This window comes from Pseudorasbora parva, chromosome 1 (assembly GCF_024679245.1).
Source record: "Pseudorasbora parva isolate DD20220531a chromosome 1, ASM2467924v1, whole genome shotgun sequence".
NCBI classification, from domain to species: Eukaryota; Metazoa; Chordata; class Actinopteri; order Cypriniformes; family Gobionidae; genus Pseudorasbora; species Pseudorasbora parva.
Window position 1 is genome coordinate 54,885,790 of NC_090172.1, and position 20,343 is coordinate 54,906,132.

The following is a 20,343-nucleotide window of genomic DNA, read 5'->3' on the forward strand; positions in this document are numbered from 1 at the left end:
ATGAGATTTTACTTTATTCTTTTGCTTTCCTCAATAATATGTAAATATACCTTACATTTCTTTTTAAACATTAAAAAGCCACCTATTTATTAACACTTTCAACTATAACGGTTAATATTGTGTGCTTCATTTTGCAGTCTGCTCCTCTGATGTGTCCTATAATGTGGATGTTGCTCAGGAAGATGTTAAAGTAGTTCGAGCTGGAGAGGATGTGAATCTTACTTGCACCTTTTCAAATCTTCTGCAATCAACAACAGCATGGTTTAAACAGACGGATGACGGAAAATCTTTACAAATTGTGTCTTTCAACCACCATCAACAACCCAGTTGGAATAAGGACTTTGAGAAAATCAATCGTTTTAATGTTATCAAAGGAGATAATCATTTTAATCTGACCATTTTACAGACAAAGCCTTCAGACTCGGCCACATATTACTGTGTAGTTTCTTCATATTACAGCATTGGAATGGGTCCGGGCACTAGATTAATTTTTAAAGGTAAGTTTCACTGCTTTACATTACATCACCACATTATTTTACCTTTGTTTGATTTGTGCCATCTGATTTTTTTTGCCCTTACTATTTCTGTTCTTTTTGTCACTTGTCAAGCTGGACACACAACTCTTCATCAGTCTCTGATAGACGCGCTTCATCCAGGGGATTCTGTGGATTTGCAGTGCAGCATCTTCAGTAAGAGTTGTGCTGGAGAACACAGCGTCTACTGGTTCAGACAAAGCTTGGGAGACTCTCAAGGAGTCCTTTACACCAAAGGAGAGAGAAACGGTCAGTGTAAGAACAGCAGTGAGTCTCAAACGCAGAGCTGCTTCTACAATCTCCTCAAGAGCAACATCAGTCACTCTGATGCTGGGATTTACTACTGCGCTGTGGCCGCGTGTGGACAGATACTGCTTGGAAAAGGAACTGAAATAAATATTAAAGGTAAGGTGAAATACATGGCTTGAAATGTTGACGTATTTTATCTCTCTGGGAAAGCATGTGATTCATGTACATGATACCAAACCTATCTAAAATTGATTTCTATAAAAATAAAATGACTCTTGTTTCAGCGAGTGGTGATGGGAATCAGACTCTTCTTGCTCTTGGAATTTCAAACATCATATTTTTGGCTCTTGTTGTTTTTATGGGAATAAAACTATGGAGGGGTCAGAATAAAGGTAAGACTTTCTGAACAAGATTAATTTCTTATGGTAATGGAAATACTTACTAAAATTTAAAAACAAAACGGCCATTTATAATTACAACAATTTCTTAATTTCCCAAAGTGCCCGCACCTCAAGAGAATCAAGTAAGTACACAATTATCTTTTAGTGTATATTATGCCACATCATGTGTATTTTTCCTCTCATAACTGGAGTTTCTTTTCTCTCTTGATATCAGAATGAAGACAGCATGAATTATGCATCCATTAGTTTTGGTCAGAAACCTCTGAACACTAGAAGGACCAAATCAAAGATCATTGAGGATCAGTCTCTGTACGCTCAGGTCAGATCACAGCCGTGACATCCAGAGGTTTAGATGAGTGTTTAACTGCTTTAATGTTTTCATCATCATCATCTTAAAACTACATATTTGACTTCATCCATCTCATTTCATTTGTCGCAATAATTATATATATAATTAAATATATATATTATTTAAATATATATATTATTTAAGTGTTAAAAAGAAGTGCTCTGAAAGTGTTTTTAACAATGTCATCACAATACGGACTGCGAGATGAAAGCTGTCAGTGGCCATATTTAAATGTTTTTGTATAAAAAAAATTATTTTGGCTTTGCACTGTGTACTGTTAAATATATGCATTTATTCAATACAGTAAAGATGATTGTATGTAAAGAAAGGTAGCTTGGATTTGTGTGCTCATAATATTTTTTTTTTGTCAAAATAGCACCACCTATTTAAAATAGGTACAATTTTAAAATTTAAAATTTTGAAGCTTTGCCAAACGAATGAAAGCCTAGTAACAAAGATTGCATAATTTTATAGTTAAATGACAACAAGATTAAAAATAGCAGTTTTAATGGGTTTCAATGTAGACATTTTTGTCCAAAATGGCCTAAGTGTGAGTATTTTGTGTACCTATAGTGCTAAATTGTTTTTTTTTTTAAGGAAATGGTGGTTAAATATTCAAATTCAAATAAAAATACACACCTGTGGTAAATTTTATGCAGTTATAATCACCACAGGCAAAGTTATCGAAAAAAACAAAACTGAAAAGGACAAAAATGTCCATAAGGACGATGTTAAACTCTGTGTTGTTCTTTTCTGAGCAACTTTGGAACTTTGTGTATGATACGTTCCGTTGTACAGTCTCCTTGTGAACACTTGTGTGTAGTATGCTTCCTTTGCATCCACTAAATAAAAAATATATGTTCATTTCATTTGATGTGCATTTGTTTAAATGTGTTTATGTTGTCTTTATTCAGTTTGATCCGTGTGCTTGTACAGTTTCCTGAAAAAGTACTAGATTTAGTTGGTCTTTTTTTTATTTCTGTCTCTTTGTCTTGGCTTGCTCAGTTGGGGACACTTCAATTTCGATCTAAGTTTTTCAACTAAATATCCAAATAAAATGTATTTATTAAGTCTTAATTAATTGTATAAACTATAATACTGATCTGCCAACATTGTCGCTATATGATACATTAAAATAAGCTGATAACATCACCGTTTTCTCCAGAACGACTGTACAGCCAAATCTAATTTTGTTGCAATATTTTCCTATTTAACACTGCGAAGCTGCTTTGAAACAATCGTCATTGTAAAAGCCCTATATAAATAAAGTAGACTTGACTTTAACAAAAATTCTTAAAGGGATATTTCACCCTAAAATGAAAATTGTATCATCACTTATTAGCCCTCAAATTGTTCCAAATCTGTATGAGTTTCTTTCTTCTGTTGAACACAAAAGAAGATATTAAAGGGTAACTTAACCCCTGTTCACAGCCTAACTCCGCCCACTGGCAATATTTGAAAAATGCTGAAAAAGTGGGCAGAGCCCAGCAGGGACAGAGGGGGCGAGACGAGGGCGGGATAAGTGATGAACCCATCTGAGACCCACAGTGACGGATTGATTGACAGCTGTCAGACTCGCAAAGATGGATAGTGACTGGAGTGACGACAGTAGCCTTGCAACAGAGCGGTCATCTAAAGTAGAGGACTTTTCTCCACCACCTTCACCTGAAGTGGAGGAGGGTGAAATGTCTGTAGACACAGAGCCTTATCAATCGAGCCGCTGGCTCAAACTGCGTTAGCTCCCAATGCCGATGATGCTTTCATTCATTCATTCATTCATGCTAGCGAAGCAGCAGCGCAAGAGAGAATGAGATCACTAACTAATCTATGAACATTGAACAGCCTATCATTATACTAAATGCCACTAAAAAAAAGCGCAGGACCAATCATTTCAAACCTAATAGCCGATTACAGCAGATTTCCTCAAATAAAAGTTAGACTATAGAGTTTGGGAATCAACGTCACTGCGCGTTGCATTCTGGGCAGTTGCCGCCATGTTTTAGGTCACGCTCATAACAAATACGAATCACTAGAGAAAAAACGACTGTATTCGCGTTTTTTAAGAACTGCTTGCACTCACTTGGAATGAATGTACTAATATTTGAATCTCTTGCGTACATGAGCACTCAGTCGTAATGCCAGGACATTGCACATATTCATCTCATTTCATACAATCAGAAATCATACGGCCGTCTATCGCACCACACACAGGACTACACATTGATTTCTCTTTCGCAGTTTTTTTTATATAGCCAAACGAAAAGGTCTGTATCTGATATTTAAAATAATATTGCTTGATCAGCCAGTGGGTCATTTGTTTCATCAACATATATCATATCGCAATTCCATAGCGTAACGTAATCATAAGGGATAACATATGAGAGTATGGCCTGTAATGCAGCTTTGAAATGATTTGAATTGTGAACGCAACTTTAGCCTAAGTTACAGTACTAAACAGTTTTACTGGACTTAAAAGGTGCAAGTACAAGAGTCCTTCTACTGAGAGAAGCAATGAAGAATTTCCAGATGTGTTTACATTATTTATGACGTACGCATATGCGGTTCAGAAATCATAAATCTGTAATATATCGGTTATGAATAATAAATAAATAAACACAAATTATAAAGAAACATTTTGGATAAGCTGTTTATTTTCATTGAGGTTTACTTTCACCTTCACCTGTTGTTTCCAAGCTGGTAAACTGAAAAATTGCGCGTCATTTGAGGGTTTTTTCCCCCACGCACAGTTCATGAGAGCGGCTATAGCAGTCCATAACACAGCAAGCGTACACCATTAGAATGTGTTTTTACGTCTACCTCCACTACTACACATTCGCTATGTAGTGTCTGTGTCCTAAAGTCCACGAATGAGATCCAATGTGCTGTTTCCAGGAGGGAAAGCTAAACAATCACACTCCATTTGCGATTAGGTTTCCACTCCGGTCGTGAGTGCGATTATGGCAGTTAATGACACAACACGCGTTCACCATTGTAACAGTTTTTAGCTGAATTAGTTCTATTTTTAGAACTAAAAGCGTCAATTTCCTATACAACACAGTACCGACAGCGGCCTCCGTGACCTAAAGTCCCAAAATGCATTGCGCTGCTTACGTCACGATCCCAGACTCTATAGGTGTTTCTCAATGTCAAGGATGCTTCCTTGGAAGGACTGATCCTTTCAAGTCACTTCCTTCAGAGGCTAGGCGAGGCTCCTCTTTAGCATTCGGAGAACACGTAAATGGAACAGGCTAGCAAGTGCACGTCATTGCGTCATTATGTCAGTGAAAAGATCCGTTGGCCATCAATAACGTTATGTGTAACGTTATTTGTATTTTTTTTTTATATCAATACAGTAGTAATTAGTACCGGCATTTAAACGTTAAACTTTATGTATATTTACTACGGTTATAATAAATGTTTGGTAATGTAAATAAAAGCATTGTGGCAATCAGCGAGGCGAGGGACCGTGAGAGCGGGCCGGTGGAGTGATAATTAGCGGCAGCTGATCGCCACACCGGTCTCGGCTCAAGGCAGAGTGATTGGAGTATAAATGGTGGAGCGTGGAAGACCAGAGAGGACTAGGCCTGGACTTTAGGTTATGGTTTGTTTATGTTTTATTATGTGTGTGCGGGCAGTCACCCGTGAGGGGCTCCCCGCCTTACTTTCGTTTTGTTTATTATTTATTATAAAGTTGCTGAACGTTCGCCGGTTCCCGTCTCCTTCTTTCCCATCTCTAAACCCCGATACAAGCATATTTGCCCCGTTCACACTCCGACTTCCGGAACGTCAGAAGATAGCGAAGCTGCGCACATAGGATTGTGGGTGATTTGAGAACGCGAATAGCGTGAAGGCTACTCGTATGCATCCTTTCCTGTATATGACATATTTTTCGAACGAAGGACTTAGTCCTTGGTTGAAATTCCGAGGATCCTCGACATTGGAACAGTCCTTCGTCGGATGTCGATGACGTAGCATCCTTGGAATTCTGGCTTCCGAGGATCCTTCCTTGACATTGAGAAACACCTTATATACGCCAGCACGTTACGGTATTGTTGTTACAATGTTGTTTGCGTGTCAGGGTTTGTCTGAAAGCGTCTGAAGTATGAAAATTATCTGTGGACATGACGGGCGGCAAAAATATCAAAAGAAAAGCTTAACATGTACTTAGAACTGCATTATTTATCTGTATTTTCTTCATTAGGATGTTGAAAGCAATTGACGAGAAAGTTTCATTCATAATGTTTCTACCTTATGTAACATGAGCGCTCATACTGGACTGAAGCCGTTCTCATCATGTGATCACGGGAAAACATTTCTAAGGGCGTGGTGAGCTCGTGCCAGGGGCATGGATAGTGAGCAGTTGGAAGTACCATCCTACCTCACGAAGCACCACAACGTCCAATAGGAAAATTCGACTGCAGTAGCCACCGTTCAACCTTAAGAGGGCAGCACTAAGACGTTTTTACACCATATATTATAGAATTAAAACACATTATACCCAAATGTCAAAACATTTACTCGAATCAGCATTATTAAAGCCCCAGTCTTGCAGATCATTAACTAAAAAAAGTTTGTTAAGGGGTTTAGTTACCCTTTAAAGAATTTGTGTAATTCAACAGTTGATGGTAGCCATTGCCTTCCGTAGTAGGAAAAAATACTATGGAAGTCAATGGGTGTTGTCAATTGTCTGGTTACCAACATTCTTTTAAATATCGTCCTTCGTGTTTATCAGAAGAAAGAAACTCATACAGCTTTGAAACAACATTAGGGTATGTGATTTTCATTTTAAGGTGAACTATCCCTTTAAAAGAGGAACTTGCTGAATGCCGATTCAACATATGGTCTGTACCGCCACCTAGTGGTAGTAGATCATTGGCATGAGATCCGTTGGTTTGGCCTCTTTTGTATATTGTATTTACATTCTAGTTCACAACACAGCAAAAACACAAGAAAAAAAAAAGAACACGGCCGAACAATACACATGGAAAGTACTTTATTTACGCCATTATATATCTTAAAATCAAAAAGTCATATAAGAACAACAGTAATTGTTCAGTGGTACATATAAGTAGAATGCAAATAGTTTGACATTATTATAGCGGTTAATGTTTTTTACATGAATAAAGCAAATAAAAATCATTATACAGCATAATTAAGCATAAAGATAATGGGGGGGGATTTACTGAGACGGGTATTTTAGTCATTACAGTATCTATACTAATACCATTTACTGATCAAAAATCATTTTCAGATGTGTTCAAATAAAATGAAGGTTATTAATGAATAATACCAGCTAATATATACAGCCGGTTTGTTTTTTTGTTTTTGTTTTGCTGAGGTTTTGATTATCGTATCTATGGTGTTTCTCTTCACTCTTCAGTGTTTGGTGGTGATGGGTGAAGGCCAGAAGTTCACTTCCTCATACTACACAAAAAATAACATTACAGACAATACAATCTTAGCTTCCACCAAATTATAGTCATAAATCATCATAAAGGTGTTATAAGTGGCTTTAAATCTGGAGAGTTTCATTTTGACAAACCTGAATGATTGACACATCCTCATCAGTAGTCTGGATTTGCTGATATGTGCTGTCTGTTGAATTGATAGACAATAAAACAGACAATGGTTAACCCGAATTCTTAGGGCATCTGACAAATAAAATATTAGATCTTATTGCAGAAAAGTACATTAAGTAGTTAAGGACACTTGATAAGTGGGACCAAATATTACATTAAAATTTTATGCAGTATATTTTAAACTTCTCAAGGAATCACTACTATGTTGAAATAAACCAACTTTGTTGATTCAAACCAACACTTACCTTTTCTCCTCATGCAGCACAGCAGCATATTGATCGTAATGTTTGATGTCAGCAGCACCGTGAGGACAATTACAAATATTAAGTGTGTGTTCTGGCTCTTGAAGTTGTCTAAATCATGAGGAAGAATATTTGTATTTATTACACATAGTATATAAAATTAATCTTAATAAACAATTTGGAAAGCTGTTGATTAGGATGCCTTTAATATTAAAGAGTGTTGTCATGCAAACAGCTCATCATTTAGCACTGTAGGACTGATATTTTTTACGCAACAAATTGAACGATTTAAAATGTTGTGCGATATGATGAAATGTACACTCTTACCGGGATTTAGTTTAGAAACATTTCCAAATAAAGCCTCCACACATGTGGCCAGTGCACAGTAATAAATGTCCTTTTCTGGTGAATTTAACGTTTTCTTTGGGAGGTTGTACACACAGGTCGGGGAAAGACAGCCAGCTTCAGATCTCCCCACACACTGATCACTTGTGTTTCTGTTAATATAAACGGATCCTGGAGGAGATTCTCCTGATCCGTGTCTGAACCAGTAGAGACGATGTTCACCTCCATCACTCACTAACTGATTTTGGATTGAACACTGTAGAGGCACATTTACATCCGACTCAAATAGTTCAAACGTCGGCCGTTGATGAGTGGGTTTGCTGGATTCTGCTCCTAGAATGGATGATGTTTTGGATAAATATAAAAAAAATTCCCCCTCACAAAAGCTTTAACATGAAGGCGACTCACCTCTAATAACCAGACGAGTACCATTTCCAAAGTCAAGGATATTAGAGAAAGATGTGGCACAGTAGTATGTGGCTGAATCTGATCGTACAGTGTTCTTGATCTTCAGACTAAAACTGTCACTCACTCTTGACACTTCAAAATGATTGCCATCAAATTCGTTGTGAAATTGGATTTCTGGTGAATGGAGAAGAGATGAAGCGATGAGATGTGGTTCTTCTCCAGTGACTTGTTTGTACCATGAAGACAGACTTATTTGTCTTGTTGAAATGAAGCAGGACAATACCGCAGGCTCTCCTTTATAAACTGATAAAACTGAATCCAGTTGTATGATGTTGCCATATAGTCCCATCACTGTAAAGAAACACCGTACAATTACCACTAAAAGGAAACATTGATATCAGACTAATTTGAAAAAATATATAAATTATTGAAATATATACTTACACATTTCTGTTAAGAGTAAAATGATTTTTAACTTTTTATCCATTTTCTTCTTCAGGCTGAGAAAGAGAAGCTCACCCAAAGTTATATCATGTTGTATAACATATACCGTGAAGCACTGCACGGTCACATGATTCTGTCCTGTTAGCGCTATTACCCGTTTCCTGGACCTGACACAGTTCTACAGACACAGCAACCACAGATTAGATTCATGCATGTGCTAAAATATAATCAAACAATTGGAATATGTACTATTTTCCATGGTGTTCTTTTTTAGGAACATTTATTAACATATGTTCATACATGTTTAGTGGTTGTGCATGTACTTTTTTTTCCCCCACCAGTGAATTCATTTCCATAATCAACCTTCATAAAAAGCTTTCTTAGACCTAAAATCACATTCTAGGTTGTTCCCTTAAGGTCCTACAAACGTTATGGGAATGTAGTGTAGAGACCACTGTACTGAACGAGATATGTTGCAGCACAGTCCCGAATGAAACGTCCCCATCTAACCAACAGCAAACTATGGGAACGTTCTGTTAATGTCCCAGATGGCCCCTTTGTAATGTTGCTAGGTCCAGTCAAGTCACCTATTTATATATCGCTTTTTACAATTCAGATTGTTTCAAAGCAGCTTCAGTGTTAACAGGAAAATAATGCAACAGAATTTGATTTGGCTGTACAGTGACCATAAAATAACCAAAATGGAAACCCCCCATAAAGGAACCTTCAACTGAGGCCCTTTCAAAACCAAAAGAGGACATTTAGGAACGTCCCCAATGTTCTATAAAGGTTCGGGATTTTCATCACCTTTAGAGAATTTGTAGGGAACATTGCGCAAGGTCGCGAGAACGTCCCCTCCTACGTGGGTATAGTTGTCTTTTATCTTGTTAGATGTTATCTGATGGCCTTATTTTTTCCCACCACAGCCACTGTTTTCACCCCTGTTTTCTCACATATCTGTCTTAGATTTGAGAAGAATACAACTCAAATACTTAGATTTTGCATGTTCCAAAATCAGAGAGTTTTTGTTTTGATCTTTGAATAGATACATGTAATGGATATATGTAAATATGTAAACAATATTACAAATATGTAAAAGATCCCTGCAAGCATATATGAGTGTAATGTAAGTCACCTGTAGACCCTCTAAATATGGTCTCTACTGCCACTTTGTGGATTTTAGATGTTGGTGCAAGAGCTGTTAGTTTAGCCATTGATTAAAGCCATTTAGCCTACTTCTCTAATTTTGAAAATTGATTTTGAATGGTTTCTTCTCAAAAACTGATTCATAGTCTACTAACAAAGTCTTTTCCAAGGTTTAAATAAGAAATATATTATTAACTTATAAATTAAAACATGATCACTTCAACTTCAAATAATGTCAAAATAAGCATGGAGAAGGTTTGCCTCAGCAGTAAGTTACAGTAATGCTGCCTTAGCGTGCTGTTGGGATTATCGTAAGTACGAGTTTTCTAGTTAAAATTGGACATGAACGCCATCTCAAGTCGTATTTACTAGGCTACTGGGCAGATCGGGGATAAAGCTGCCTCACATGCTATCAGAAGTTTAATAATTCCCATTTCAGAAGTCGAGAGAGCTTGTTGCATTTAAGAGCTTTGTGGTCGGAATGAACAGGATTCATGGTTTATTCTTGCCTATATATTAGGGAAATTAAAACAAAACATCATAGGCCTACCTGTCACAGCTAGCCCCACATCAAGATGTTTGGTCTGGAAACTCACCATAGACAGGGCTCAATCCGAGGGGCAGGATAAACGGTTGTCTCTCAAACTCCCTCTGCACGCGATAGGATAGCGCTACACCAACTGGAGCAACAACGGTGAAGGGGAGCTCGCTGACTGATTAAACATTCACCGTATCCGGTCGGCTAAACTCCGAACACATCTTCCCTTTTTAAGAATGACTTCAGTGCCATTCTTTTTTCTTTTCTCAGAGAAAAGCTTAACTCCAAGTCTTCCAGAATCGCAGTCAAAGCTGATTCGAAAGACCGCCGCCGTTGAAGCAGTCGATTCCGTTCCCTTCCGGAATTCCTGTTCCCCCTCAACGAAGCATGTCTGTTGATAGCGGATGCAGAAGCAGCTAAGCACAGCTGGGTGTACGGAAAGCGAAAAAGGCCAAAAGTGTTGGCGCTACTTCCAAATGTCACACGCACTGCAGCATAATAAAATGATTCTCTCACACACACTCCATTTATTCTGTGAATTTAATTTTGCACTTGTTCTTGTAGGCCTATTATGTCTGAATGTATGCAGTTGAATTCTACCTATACGAATTAGTCTAATTTGTCCATGCTGACTTCAAAACTCAATGCCTCATATTATTGTCATAAGGGAAACACATATTCAGATGTTTACGTTTTTTTTCAATGGAAATTACATTAAATTGACCTGAAATGAGTTGAACCTATTTTGATGAGGTAAAACAATGTAAAAACACATCTTTTGATAACTTTTTGCTCATTTAATTTCAGTGTTATGTTCCCTGTCTAAAATGAAATAAATAAATACATTTGAATAAAACCATATATGGCTATTATTACCTTTAATATTTGTCACATGCAAGATGCAAGGGTGCAACATAACATTCTTATCATAATTACCATACAGCTTCAGAGGGCACTAATTAAATCAATTAATCAATCAAAAAGGTAAATAAATGGTGTTATAAATTGGGGAGATGACCACACAACATTGTCACCTGAATTTCTATTCTTGCTGGCGAACTCCAACAATGGATCCAAAAATGTATGAGGAGATCTTTAATTATAAAACTCAAGGCACATATCCGTTTGGCATAAAAAAAGAGCATAAATATGTTATCCGGAGACGTTGCTACAATTTTCAAGTTGATGGTAAGCAAAATTCTAAATACTCAAAATAAATGATAATTCCTCTACACATAGCTCCACTGACAGGAGTGAAGTAGTGATACACCAAGACTTGGTACAATCAAAAAGTAAATACTTGTCAATGAACTATATGTATAATGGACTTGCTAGCAACTAAAACATTTAAAAAATATGTTGTTTAATTTTGCCTCCTTCCATTGGGCCTTCAAAACCTCCTTGCAGGTTACCTGTTTAGATTTTACTAACAATAAAGCTATTTCATTAGATGGCCAACTTTTCCACATTTCCTCCAAAAATGTACGACGAAAAGTGGTCGTTGGACAAAAAGAGGCCAACCAAATATTCTCAGAATTCCACGCCAGCCCCTACGGAGCACACTGTGGAATGGAGAAGACAAAGCTTGCCATTTCAGCAAGGTTTTACTGGCCTGGAATGGGGGTGGACATTGATAAATGGGTAAATACTAAATTGTTCCCTTTTAACTTTGCTGTTTGACATACAAATGGATTGTTTTGGAATTAATGTCTTGCCTATTTCTGAACATTAGGTTTTGCAGTGTGCCCAGTGCCAGTTCAGCAGACTGACCATCAAGCAGGAGCCCAAGTACATCCCAATATGTGTATGTAAACTTGTCCACATGTATATGGAGTTTGAGATGGGTAATTCTTGGGGTCACCAAATTGAAATGTATTCATTGGGCTATATTATTTTTAAGGTGGATAAACCTCTGGAACTGCTGGGCATGGATTTGGTGGGAAAAGTCAACAGGACCAACCAGGGCAATGAATACATTTGTGTCCTTGTTGACTATTATACAAAATGGTCCGAGGCCTATGCCATCCCCAACAAATCGGCAGCAGTTGTGTCACGCTGCATAGTTAACTTTTTCTATAGGTTTGGGGCACCAAAGAGGATACTTACAGACCAAGGCACTGAGTTTGTGAACCAGGTTTGTAGTTTGTTGAATGAACCAAATTAAGTATGCATGAGAAATGTCATGTTCATAAGATTTGTTGGATTATGATTTGCGCACATTTATGATTCTAATCTATTTAAATTAATTTTTAATGTATGTTTTGCAAACAGATCAATGAAGAACTATGCACATTCCTCAGTGTGGAGAGAAGCCTCTGTGCCCCATACCATCCACAAACAAATGGGCTTGTGGAAAAATTAAATGGAACCATTCAGAGGTAAATCTTCATTAACAGGTTGCTTTGTGGGTGTGCAAAATTCAAGGAAATAGTTGTCTTTGCAACTGGTTACTCATAACTTTCAACTTATTTTGGTTCTGACTCTAGAGCCTTATGTAAACTAGTGGATACAAGGCCTGAAAAATGGGATGAGTACCTAGATGCGGTAATGTTTGGTCTTAGAACCAAGACGCAGCTAACAACTAGGTACTCACCGTTTTTCTTAATGTTTGGCATGGAGGCGAGATATCCCTGTGAGGTTCCTGAGACTTATGAGGTATGTTATAATTTACATGTTCCATATAACTATCATTATAGTATCAATTAAAAGTTAATGAAATTATTTCAATCTTCAATATTGTTTCTGAAAAGATCAACAGCACAGTGGAATCTGTCATTGCAGAGGACACAATATCCAAGGCCATTTCTCTAAAGGAGAAAATGGACAACATTGTCAAAAAAAATGTAACAAAAAAACAGGACAGGACACAGAAGGTGGTAAATCAGGTACCATTCTCCTTAGGCCAGAAGGTCCTAAGAAAAAACATAAGGTCCCAGCAAAGGAAAGGGGGCAAGCTTGAGCGCAGCTGGTTGGGACCTTATGAAATAACGCATGTTGAAGAAAAAAGTGCTGATTTAAGGGATGAAAAAGGGAAGATATTCCCGAAAATCAACACCGATCACCTCAAACCATTTAAAGAAGACACCCCCCGGATACCCCACAGAATTACCCAAGAATCACAACATAAAAGATCGCACAAAGAAACTGGACCATGCCATTCACTCCCACCTGTAGACCTCACCATCACTAAGTCACAAGAAAACCAGCCCCCACAATCACCTACATCCACACAATCTACCATTTCCTCTCCCCTGTCTCCACTGGACTTGTCAAAAAAATCAACACTGGAAATGCCACATTCCTCACCTGTGTCCCACACCACTTCAGTTGTACCAGCTGACAAAACAGACACTGTGCATAGCTGTAAGTGATGTAAAGTCAGATCTTATAAAAGCTCCATATTAGTCTGAATTCTAATATATTTGTATGGTGGTAGGTGCAATGCTCTTTTTGGTTATCCTCTGTAGATATCAAAAGTGCCTGGGCTGGAAACAACAGCTATGTACTGCTGTCCAGAGTGGGACCATATAAATTATTTTATAAAGACTTTCAGATTGGCCCTGGGAAGGAGTTGGAGAGTGAGGTACACATTTAATTGATTTTTAACAGCTAAGCCTTTCATCTGCACATTAATATTTTGTATTAATGTTTAATTTTGCTATGTTTGTCAAGGTTATAAATGCATATCTGTCACTGAAGGTGAGGGACCACAATTTGACCTCACCGGGAAAAGCCTTCCATATGGACACCTTTGCCATGACCGACATGTGGAAGAAAAAGTATCGACGGCTCAAGGTGTCCTGTAAATTTTAATGTTGTTATTTTGCATTTTATTATTGGTGTTAATATCCATCTTTGTTTGGGACTGTGAAAATTCATTTGTTTATTGGTACATAGGCTTTAGTGAGCAAGGTATATGCATCACATTTTCTTTCAGGTGGACCCAGCAAACTATGAGCTAATAGTGGGCATTGTGAACAAGGGCCACCACTGGTTCCTAGTTGTAAGTATTTGTGGTAGTGAATAGTTTTCCTGTTGATATTCTCCAATATTCCTGTTGTCGTATCGTGTTGTCTGGATATTTTTTGCATTTTATTTAGGCTGTATACCCATCTAAAAAAAAATCCATTCTGCTTGACTCAATGGGAGAGTCCAACATCAAGAAGAAAAGGTGTTTGGAGACAACAAGGTATTTTTGCACCACAGTCAGATGTAGTGTTATTGTGAAATTATGTATTCTTGAGAAAACTCTTGTTTGTAGAGCCCTGATGACAGAAAATGGCATTTCAGCTTCACAATGGGTGTGTGAAAGCCTGCCTCACCCACTTCAGAGGGATGTTACGTCATGTGGCGTTTTCGCTTTAAAGGTTTTTTTTTTCAATAGCAGTAAATAATGTTCATTAAAATGGTATGATACCTTGCAGTGGTTTTATTTTTGTGGTTACTTCCTTAGTTTGCAGAACACATTCTGCAAAACACTGCAGTTGACTTCTCCAACAGGCCACAAGATGTAACCCAATACAGAATGGAGATTGCTTTATTTTTGCTCCGCCAATCTGGTATGGCTTTATAAGCTCTTGACTGTTATTGACCTATTCTTTTTGATGTGCATCACTTTCATTAGTGTTGTACTGTACCTTATAGATGACCTAAGTGATCTGTGCCACTTTTGTGGGGAGGCAGAAATCTTTGAAGATGCCAAAGATGATGATGAGGCAAAAGACACAGATGATGATTCGGAGGATGACGCAAAAGATGCAGATGGAGATATCCAATGGGTAACTATGGCTGCATTTTTAGTTGGTGTTGCATACACTAAATAATAATAACAAATTTTTCTTTTTTTACAGATTTCCTGTGACTACTGTGGGCGCTGGTTCCACATGAAGTGTGTGGGCAATCCATCTACAGAAGATGAATACAAATGTGCTTCTTGCATTAAATGACTATTATGAAGCAATTGTTTTTGGAGTTTGTGTTTATTTTTCACTTTTGGTAAACCGTTACACCTGAAAATCGGTGTCTGAAAACAAGCAGTATGTCTTTACTTTCAAAATATAAAATGTGACAAACACCTGTGAACATCTAACCAAAGCCTTAGTAAACAATACATTGAAATCGATAATACATTTTAAAACTGACAAGAAATAAGCAGGGTTAAACTGGCAGCTGGAAACCCTCGCTTCTAAAAAAAAAAAAAAAAAAACCTTTCTGAACCTTTCGGCTTCCCGTACATCCAGTTGTGCTTCGTGCTCACGTTATTTCTGACGGTACGCATGGTAACTCGGCAACTACGAGTGACTTGCAGTATGTTTGCGTAAAGGGAAACAGACATTCCGAAGGGAACAGAATCGACTGCAACACCGTTCGCCAGTTTCTGTGTTTGTTTACTAGAAGCACAAACGCAACTCGGCTGTCCTCATTATGGCCCCGCCCACCAACTCTATAAATGATGTGATTGGCCCGTCCAGATTGTGAGGAATACAGCTCAGAATGGTATTGAGAATTCCTAGACGACACTTGCGGGCAGATTAAATTTGCTGCCGCTAGGGTGCGTCTAGATTTCTAGGCTGTCACAGCAGTAGTTCTGTTAAAGTTTGTGACACGCCCATCACGGGAATTACGCTGCCTTCACGTGCTCTCGGAATTGTCTTAAATACTATATACTTTACTTTCCTAGGTAAAAATAAATAAATAAAAAATACACATGAATGCCCTCATTCAACATGAATGTCACACATTTTGAAACTTGAATACAATGCTCGTAATCACGACTTCGGAAGTCAATATGATCACTTTCAGATAGCATGTTTGGCATTATTTCCTAAATTCCAAGTAAACACATCAGCAAGTTCATCTGCAATTTTATGAAGGCAGCATAATTTTTATCCCTAAATTCCCGAATTATGCTCTATCGGGAGCTTCCTACTTCCCACTTCAGAAGCCGTGCTTACGAGCTTGTTGTGTTCAGGTGCTTTGTTGTCGGAAAGAATGGAGGATGCAGGTTCATACTTTTGTGCGTCTTGTGAAAATGTTATTTTAACACTATAACCATTTTAGTAATTTCCAGGTCCCAGAAAATCATAGAATCACTGGCAAACAGTAGCAGCACAACACGAAAGCATATTGTTTATAATGTACAATCACAATAAAGGCATCCCTTACGAAAGGAAAATATATTTACCAATATATTTTCTTGAAATATATTTTAATATATGGAATAATATATTGATGGTATTATAAAATATATTATATATTCATGCAATATATTGCAAAATATACAAATGATTGCCGCTTTCAATATATTGCAATATATTGGAAAATATAAATATTAAATGCCATATATGTAAATATATTGCATGATATTTTCAAATATATTGCAATATATTTTTGTTTCGTAAGGGATGATGTAGACAAGAAAGACTGCTTAAAGACTAATAGTTTTCAGCCATACTATTGTATAGCTACTTTTACCACACTATCTAGTCAGCTAGCTCACTATTCTGAAATGATGGTCAAATATATGCGGAAATAGTTCGGAAATAATTTTGATACCCAAGTTCCTGAGAGGGGCGTGGCTTAACCATTAAAATGGCGAATGGGAGATGAATTTCTGCTGTGGCAGGTGTTTTATTAGTTTTTTTTCCGTGAGTCTTTCCGTCTTGTCTTGTCTTGTCTTGTCTTGTCGTTAAATTAGTAGGCATAAATAAATAATCATTTGAAGCATATTGTGTATTTCAAACACATCGAAAATTGCATGTAGTTGACCATCATCCAGAATAGTGAGCAAGCTGCTATCTAGATAGTGTGGTAAAAGTAGCTAAATAGGATGTATGGCTGAAAACTATTACCATTTTAGTGTTTAAGCAGCATTATCTTGTCTACATTATGCCTTTATTGTGAATGTGATTATAAACAATATGCTTTCGTGTTGTGCTGCTACTGTTTGCCAGTGATTCTATGATTTTCTGGGACCGGGAAATTACTGAAATGGTTATTGTGTTAAAATAACATTTTCCCAAGACGCACAAAAAGTATGTGTGTCCTCCATTCTTTCCGACAACAAAGCACTTGAACACAACAAGTGGTGTGACATAGTCTAGAAATCTAGACGCATTAATACTGCCTTCACATAGCTACTATCTATCTACTACAATTTGTATGAAAAGAAATAAAATAGGCTTGATTTTAAAATCGTATAAATCTTTTAAAAAACGTGAATGAAATAGCAAATAATAAAGAATATAATAGTAAAATATCGTAGGCTACCATATTATCAAAATGTTGTACTATGGCATCACTTCAATCCCTTTTAACATTCATATTAGCATTATTTTTGTCATTGTGTCTGTGAGTATGTGACATGACTAATACCTTGCTACAGCTGCTTATGGCAGGATTTGAATTTGTCTCATATTTGATGCCGTTCGCATAAATAATTATGTACAATACTGTTGGTTGATTATTGTGAAGCTGCTTTGAAACAATTTCTATTATATAAAGTGCTGTAAAAATAATGCTGACTTGACTTGAATGAGAAGAAAAATGTTGAAAACTCGTGTTTAGGATGGTGTCATTGTGTGGCATTTGTTGCTATAGTATTTAGTGAGAAAATTCAAACTAAAAAGAAGCCTTTGTTGTGCCATAACTTTATTTTCCAGAACATGCATTTCTCTACTCTGCACATGTTTGGCCTCACCCACATACAAACATATATATTTTTTAAGTATAAAAACATATTTTTTTTAAAAACAACAACAAATGATTCTGTACAATAGCAGGTCATTGGAAATTCTGATCAGATGACAAATAAATGTTTATGATGAAATTTTCTGTACTTCTTATAGTGTGTTTTTGCCTCTTTTGTTACTATGGTGGCAGAAATATCCAACTAAATCTGATGTGCTTTTTTGCTTTGGAAAGGGAAGTAAATGTTTGTGCACACAGAACAATAGACCAAATATGGATAAATAAAGTAGTTTTCAGCTTTGCTGTTGACATGCTAAACCAGAATACAGCGTGTCCTCGGGGCTGCTCATCCTCTTCTCTCTTGAGTGTTTGGCGTACAGTACAGTAGCGTAAGTCAGTTCCCTGTTCTAAAAGGTAAAGCAGATTTCCATGTTGTTAATCATATCGCTCATTATAGATGCATAAACAGTGGATTTAATCCATTTTTTATCACCTGGTTTATTGACCCATCATCATTATTATCCTCATCAGTAGCCTGCATTTGTTGAGATTTTCTCCCTGTTTTTAAAAAGAGATATAACGGTGTTGAGTAGATGCCTAAATGAGAGACTTTTCATCGTTGACACAAGGCCTAAAACGAAATGTTCAAATGGTACACCATTTTTGATTAAGGAAATAATAATAAAACTTCTGAAAATTTCACTTCTGTTACACTGATCAGGCAATTCATACAATATTTTGTAACAATAATAATATAAATTAATATGTATTTACAGATGAATTATTAAAATGCTTACCATTTTTCCACAAGCAACAAAGTAGAATATTGATGGTAACACTTATTACCAGTATTGCTCCAAGTCCGATTTGAATTAACTGTATGTTCTGGCTATTATCTGAGTCTTAAGCATGAGAGGAAAAATAGTTACTTTATTTTATATTTAGTACGCATACCATTATTTAGGTCTGTTTTTCTCTACAGTATGACAACTCTTACAAAACTCTTGACTATAAAAGCAGGACATTTCCAAATATAAGTACGGAAGAAATAATCAAACGCTCACTCTTACCGGGATTCAGTTTAGAAACATTTCCAAATAAAGCCTCCCCACATGTGGCCAGTGCACAGTAATACGTTTCCTTTTCTGGTGAATTTAACGTTTTCTTTGGGAGGTTGTACACACAGGTCGGGGAAAGACAGCCAGCTTCAGATCTCCCCACACACTGATCACTTGTGTTTCTGTTAATATAAACGGATCCTGGAGGAGATTCTCCTGATCCGTGTCTGAACCAGTAGAGACGATGTTCACCTCCATCACTCACTAACTGATTTTGGATTGAACACTGTAGAGGCACATTTACATCCGACTCAAATAGTTCAAACGTCGTCCGTTGATGAGTGGGTTTGCTGGATTCTGCTCCTAGAATGGATGATGTTTTGGATAAATATAAAAAAAATTCCCCCTCACAAAAGCTTTAACATGAAGGTGACTCACCTCTAATAACCAGACGAGTACCATTTCCAAAGTCAAGGATATTAGAGAAAGATGTGGCACAGTAGTATGTGGCTGAATCTGATCGTACGGTGTTCTTGATCTTCAGACTAAAACTGTCACTCACTCTTGACACTTCAAAATGATTGCCATCAAATTCGTTGTGAAATTGGATTTCTGGTGAATGGAGAAGAGATGAAGCGATGAGATGTGGTTCTTCTCCAGTGACTTGTTTGTACCATGAAGCCACACTTATTTGTCTTGTTGAAATGAAGCAGGACAATACCGCAGTCTCTCCTTCATGAACTGATACAACTGAATCCAGTTGTATGATGTTGCCATATATTGTCTTAACTATTAAAAGATTACAAACTTTAGATCTTGAGAAATGCATTAACATTATTTGTTAAGTGGATGTGGATATTACTGAAATGGCACTTACAGATTTCATACAAGAGGAAGATCGTCAAACAAAGTTGTTTGTCCATTTTATCTTCATCTAGATCATCCTGTGCTCAGGCTAAAGAAAGTACAGTAGCTCACGCAGAGGTAACTGTTGTATCACATGATTTTCTAAGACAGCAACTCATGCTCATTTCCTGGACTTGACACAGTTTTAAGTGCAGATTGCTTCCAACCACAGACATAACAGTTTGATCCATGTAAAATGTAACTGGATGATATACTTCTCATGTTTCCAATAGAATTTAACACATTATTTATTCATAACCTAAAATGATATGGCCTAAATTAAAATGTTATCAATTCAATCAATTTATTTAATACAGAACTTTATTTGACTATTAACTGAAATTGGTGAGATTTGACTTTAATATTTAATCAAAACAATTCTTATAAATTCTTATTCTTATTCTTTCAATTCATCTCACAGTTCTCATTTAAGGGGATGAAGTGGAGTCCTAGTCC

At 36.9% G+C, this 20,343-nt stretch overlaps 3 protein-coding genes across 6 annotated transcripts; 1 reads left to right on the top strand and 2 right to left on the bottom strand.

The window, feature by feature from the left end:
• LOC137077636 (uncharacterized) lies at positions 1 to 1,527 on the top strand. 2 transcript variants are annotated; one of them, XM_067445254.1, is made up of 6 exons: positions 1 to 40; positions 138 to 509; positions 609 to 938; positions 1,067 to 1,174; positions 1,283 to 1,305; positions 1,398 to 1,527. In XM_067445254.1, exons 1-6 carry the CDS (start codon positions 1 to 3, stop codon positions 1,518 to 1,520), a joined length of 996 nt encoding a protein of 331 aa, XP_067301355.1. In that variant the 3' UTR covers positions 1,521 to 1,527. The 2 variants fall into 2 exon arrangements, with proteins under 2 accessions (XP_067301355.1, XP_067301356.1); XM_067445255.1 differs by lacking the exons at positions 1,283 to 1,305; positions 1,398 to 1,527 and adding an exon at positions 1,375 to 1,391.
• Positions 1,528 to 6,554: 5,027 nt separating this feature from the next.
• LOC137086084 (uncharacterized) lies at positions 6,555 to 19,940 on the bottom strand. 3 transcript variants are annotated; one of them, XM_067451985.1, is made up of 6 exons: positions 19,859 to 19,940; positions 19,420 to 19,770; positions 18,994 to 19,344; positions 7,357 to 7,464; positions 7,075 to 7,127; positions 6,555 to 6,956 (listed from the first exon to the last, which is right to left on the bottom strand). In XM_067451985.1, the coding sequence occupies exons 1-6, from the start codon at positions 19,902 to 19,904 to the stop codon at positions 6,909 to 6,911; spliced, it is 957 nt and encodes a 318-aa protein (XP_067308086.1). In that variant the 5' UTR covers positions 19,905 to 19,940; the 3' UTR covers positions 6,555 to 6,908. The 3 variants fall into 3 exon arrangements, with proteins under 3 accessions (XP_067308086.1, XP_067308085.1, XP_067308083.1); XM_067451984.1 differs by lacking the exons at positions 6,555 to 6,956; positions 7,075 to 7,127; positions 7,357 to 7,464 and adding exons at positions 17,884 to 18,330; positions 18,417 to 18,481; positions 18,721 to 18,825 and having other exon boundaries at positions 18,994 to 19,338; XM_067451982.1 differs by lacking the exons at positions 6,555 to 6,956; positions 7,075 to 7,127; positions 7,357 to 7,464 and adding exons at positions 17,884 to 18,330; positions 18,417 to 18,481; positions 18,721 to 18,825.
• On the bottom strand, positions 7,547 to 8,723 carry LOC137082000 (T cell receptor alpha chain MC.7.G5-like). Its single transcript, XM_067447687.1, has 4 exons — positions 8,551 to 8,723; positions 8,107 to 8,457; positions 7,673 to 8,031; positions 7,547 to 7,555 (listed from the first exon to the last, which is right to left on the bottom strand). Exons 1-4 carry the CDS (start codon positions 8,591 to 8,593, stop codon positions 7,547 to 7,549), a joined length of 762 nt encoding a protein of 253 aa, XP_067303788.1. The 5' UTR covers positions 8,594 to 8,723.
• Positions 19,941 to 20,343: the final 403 nt, after the last annotated feature.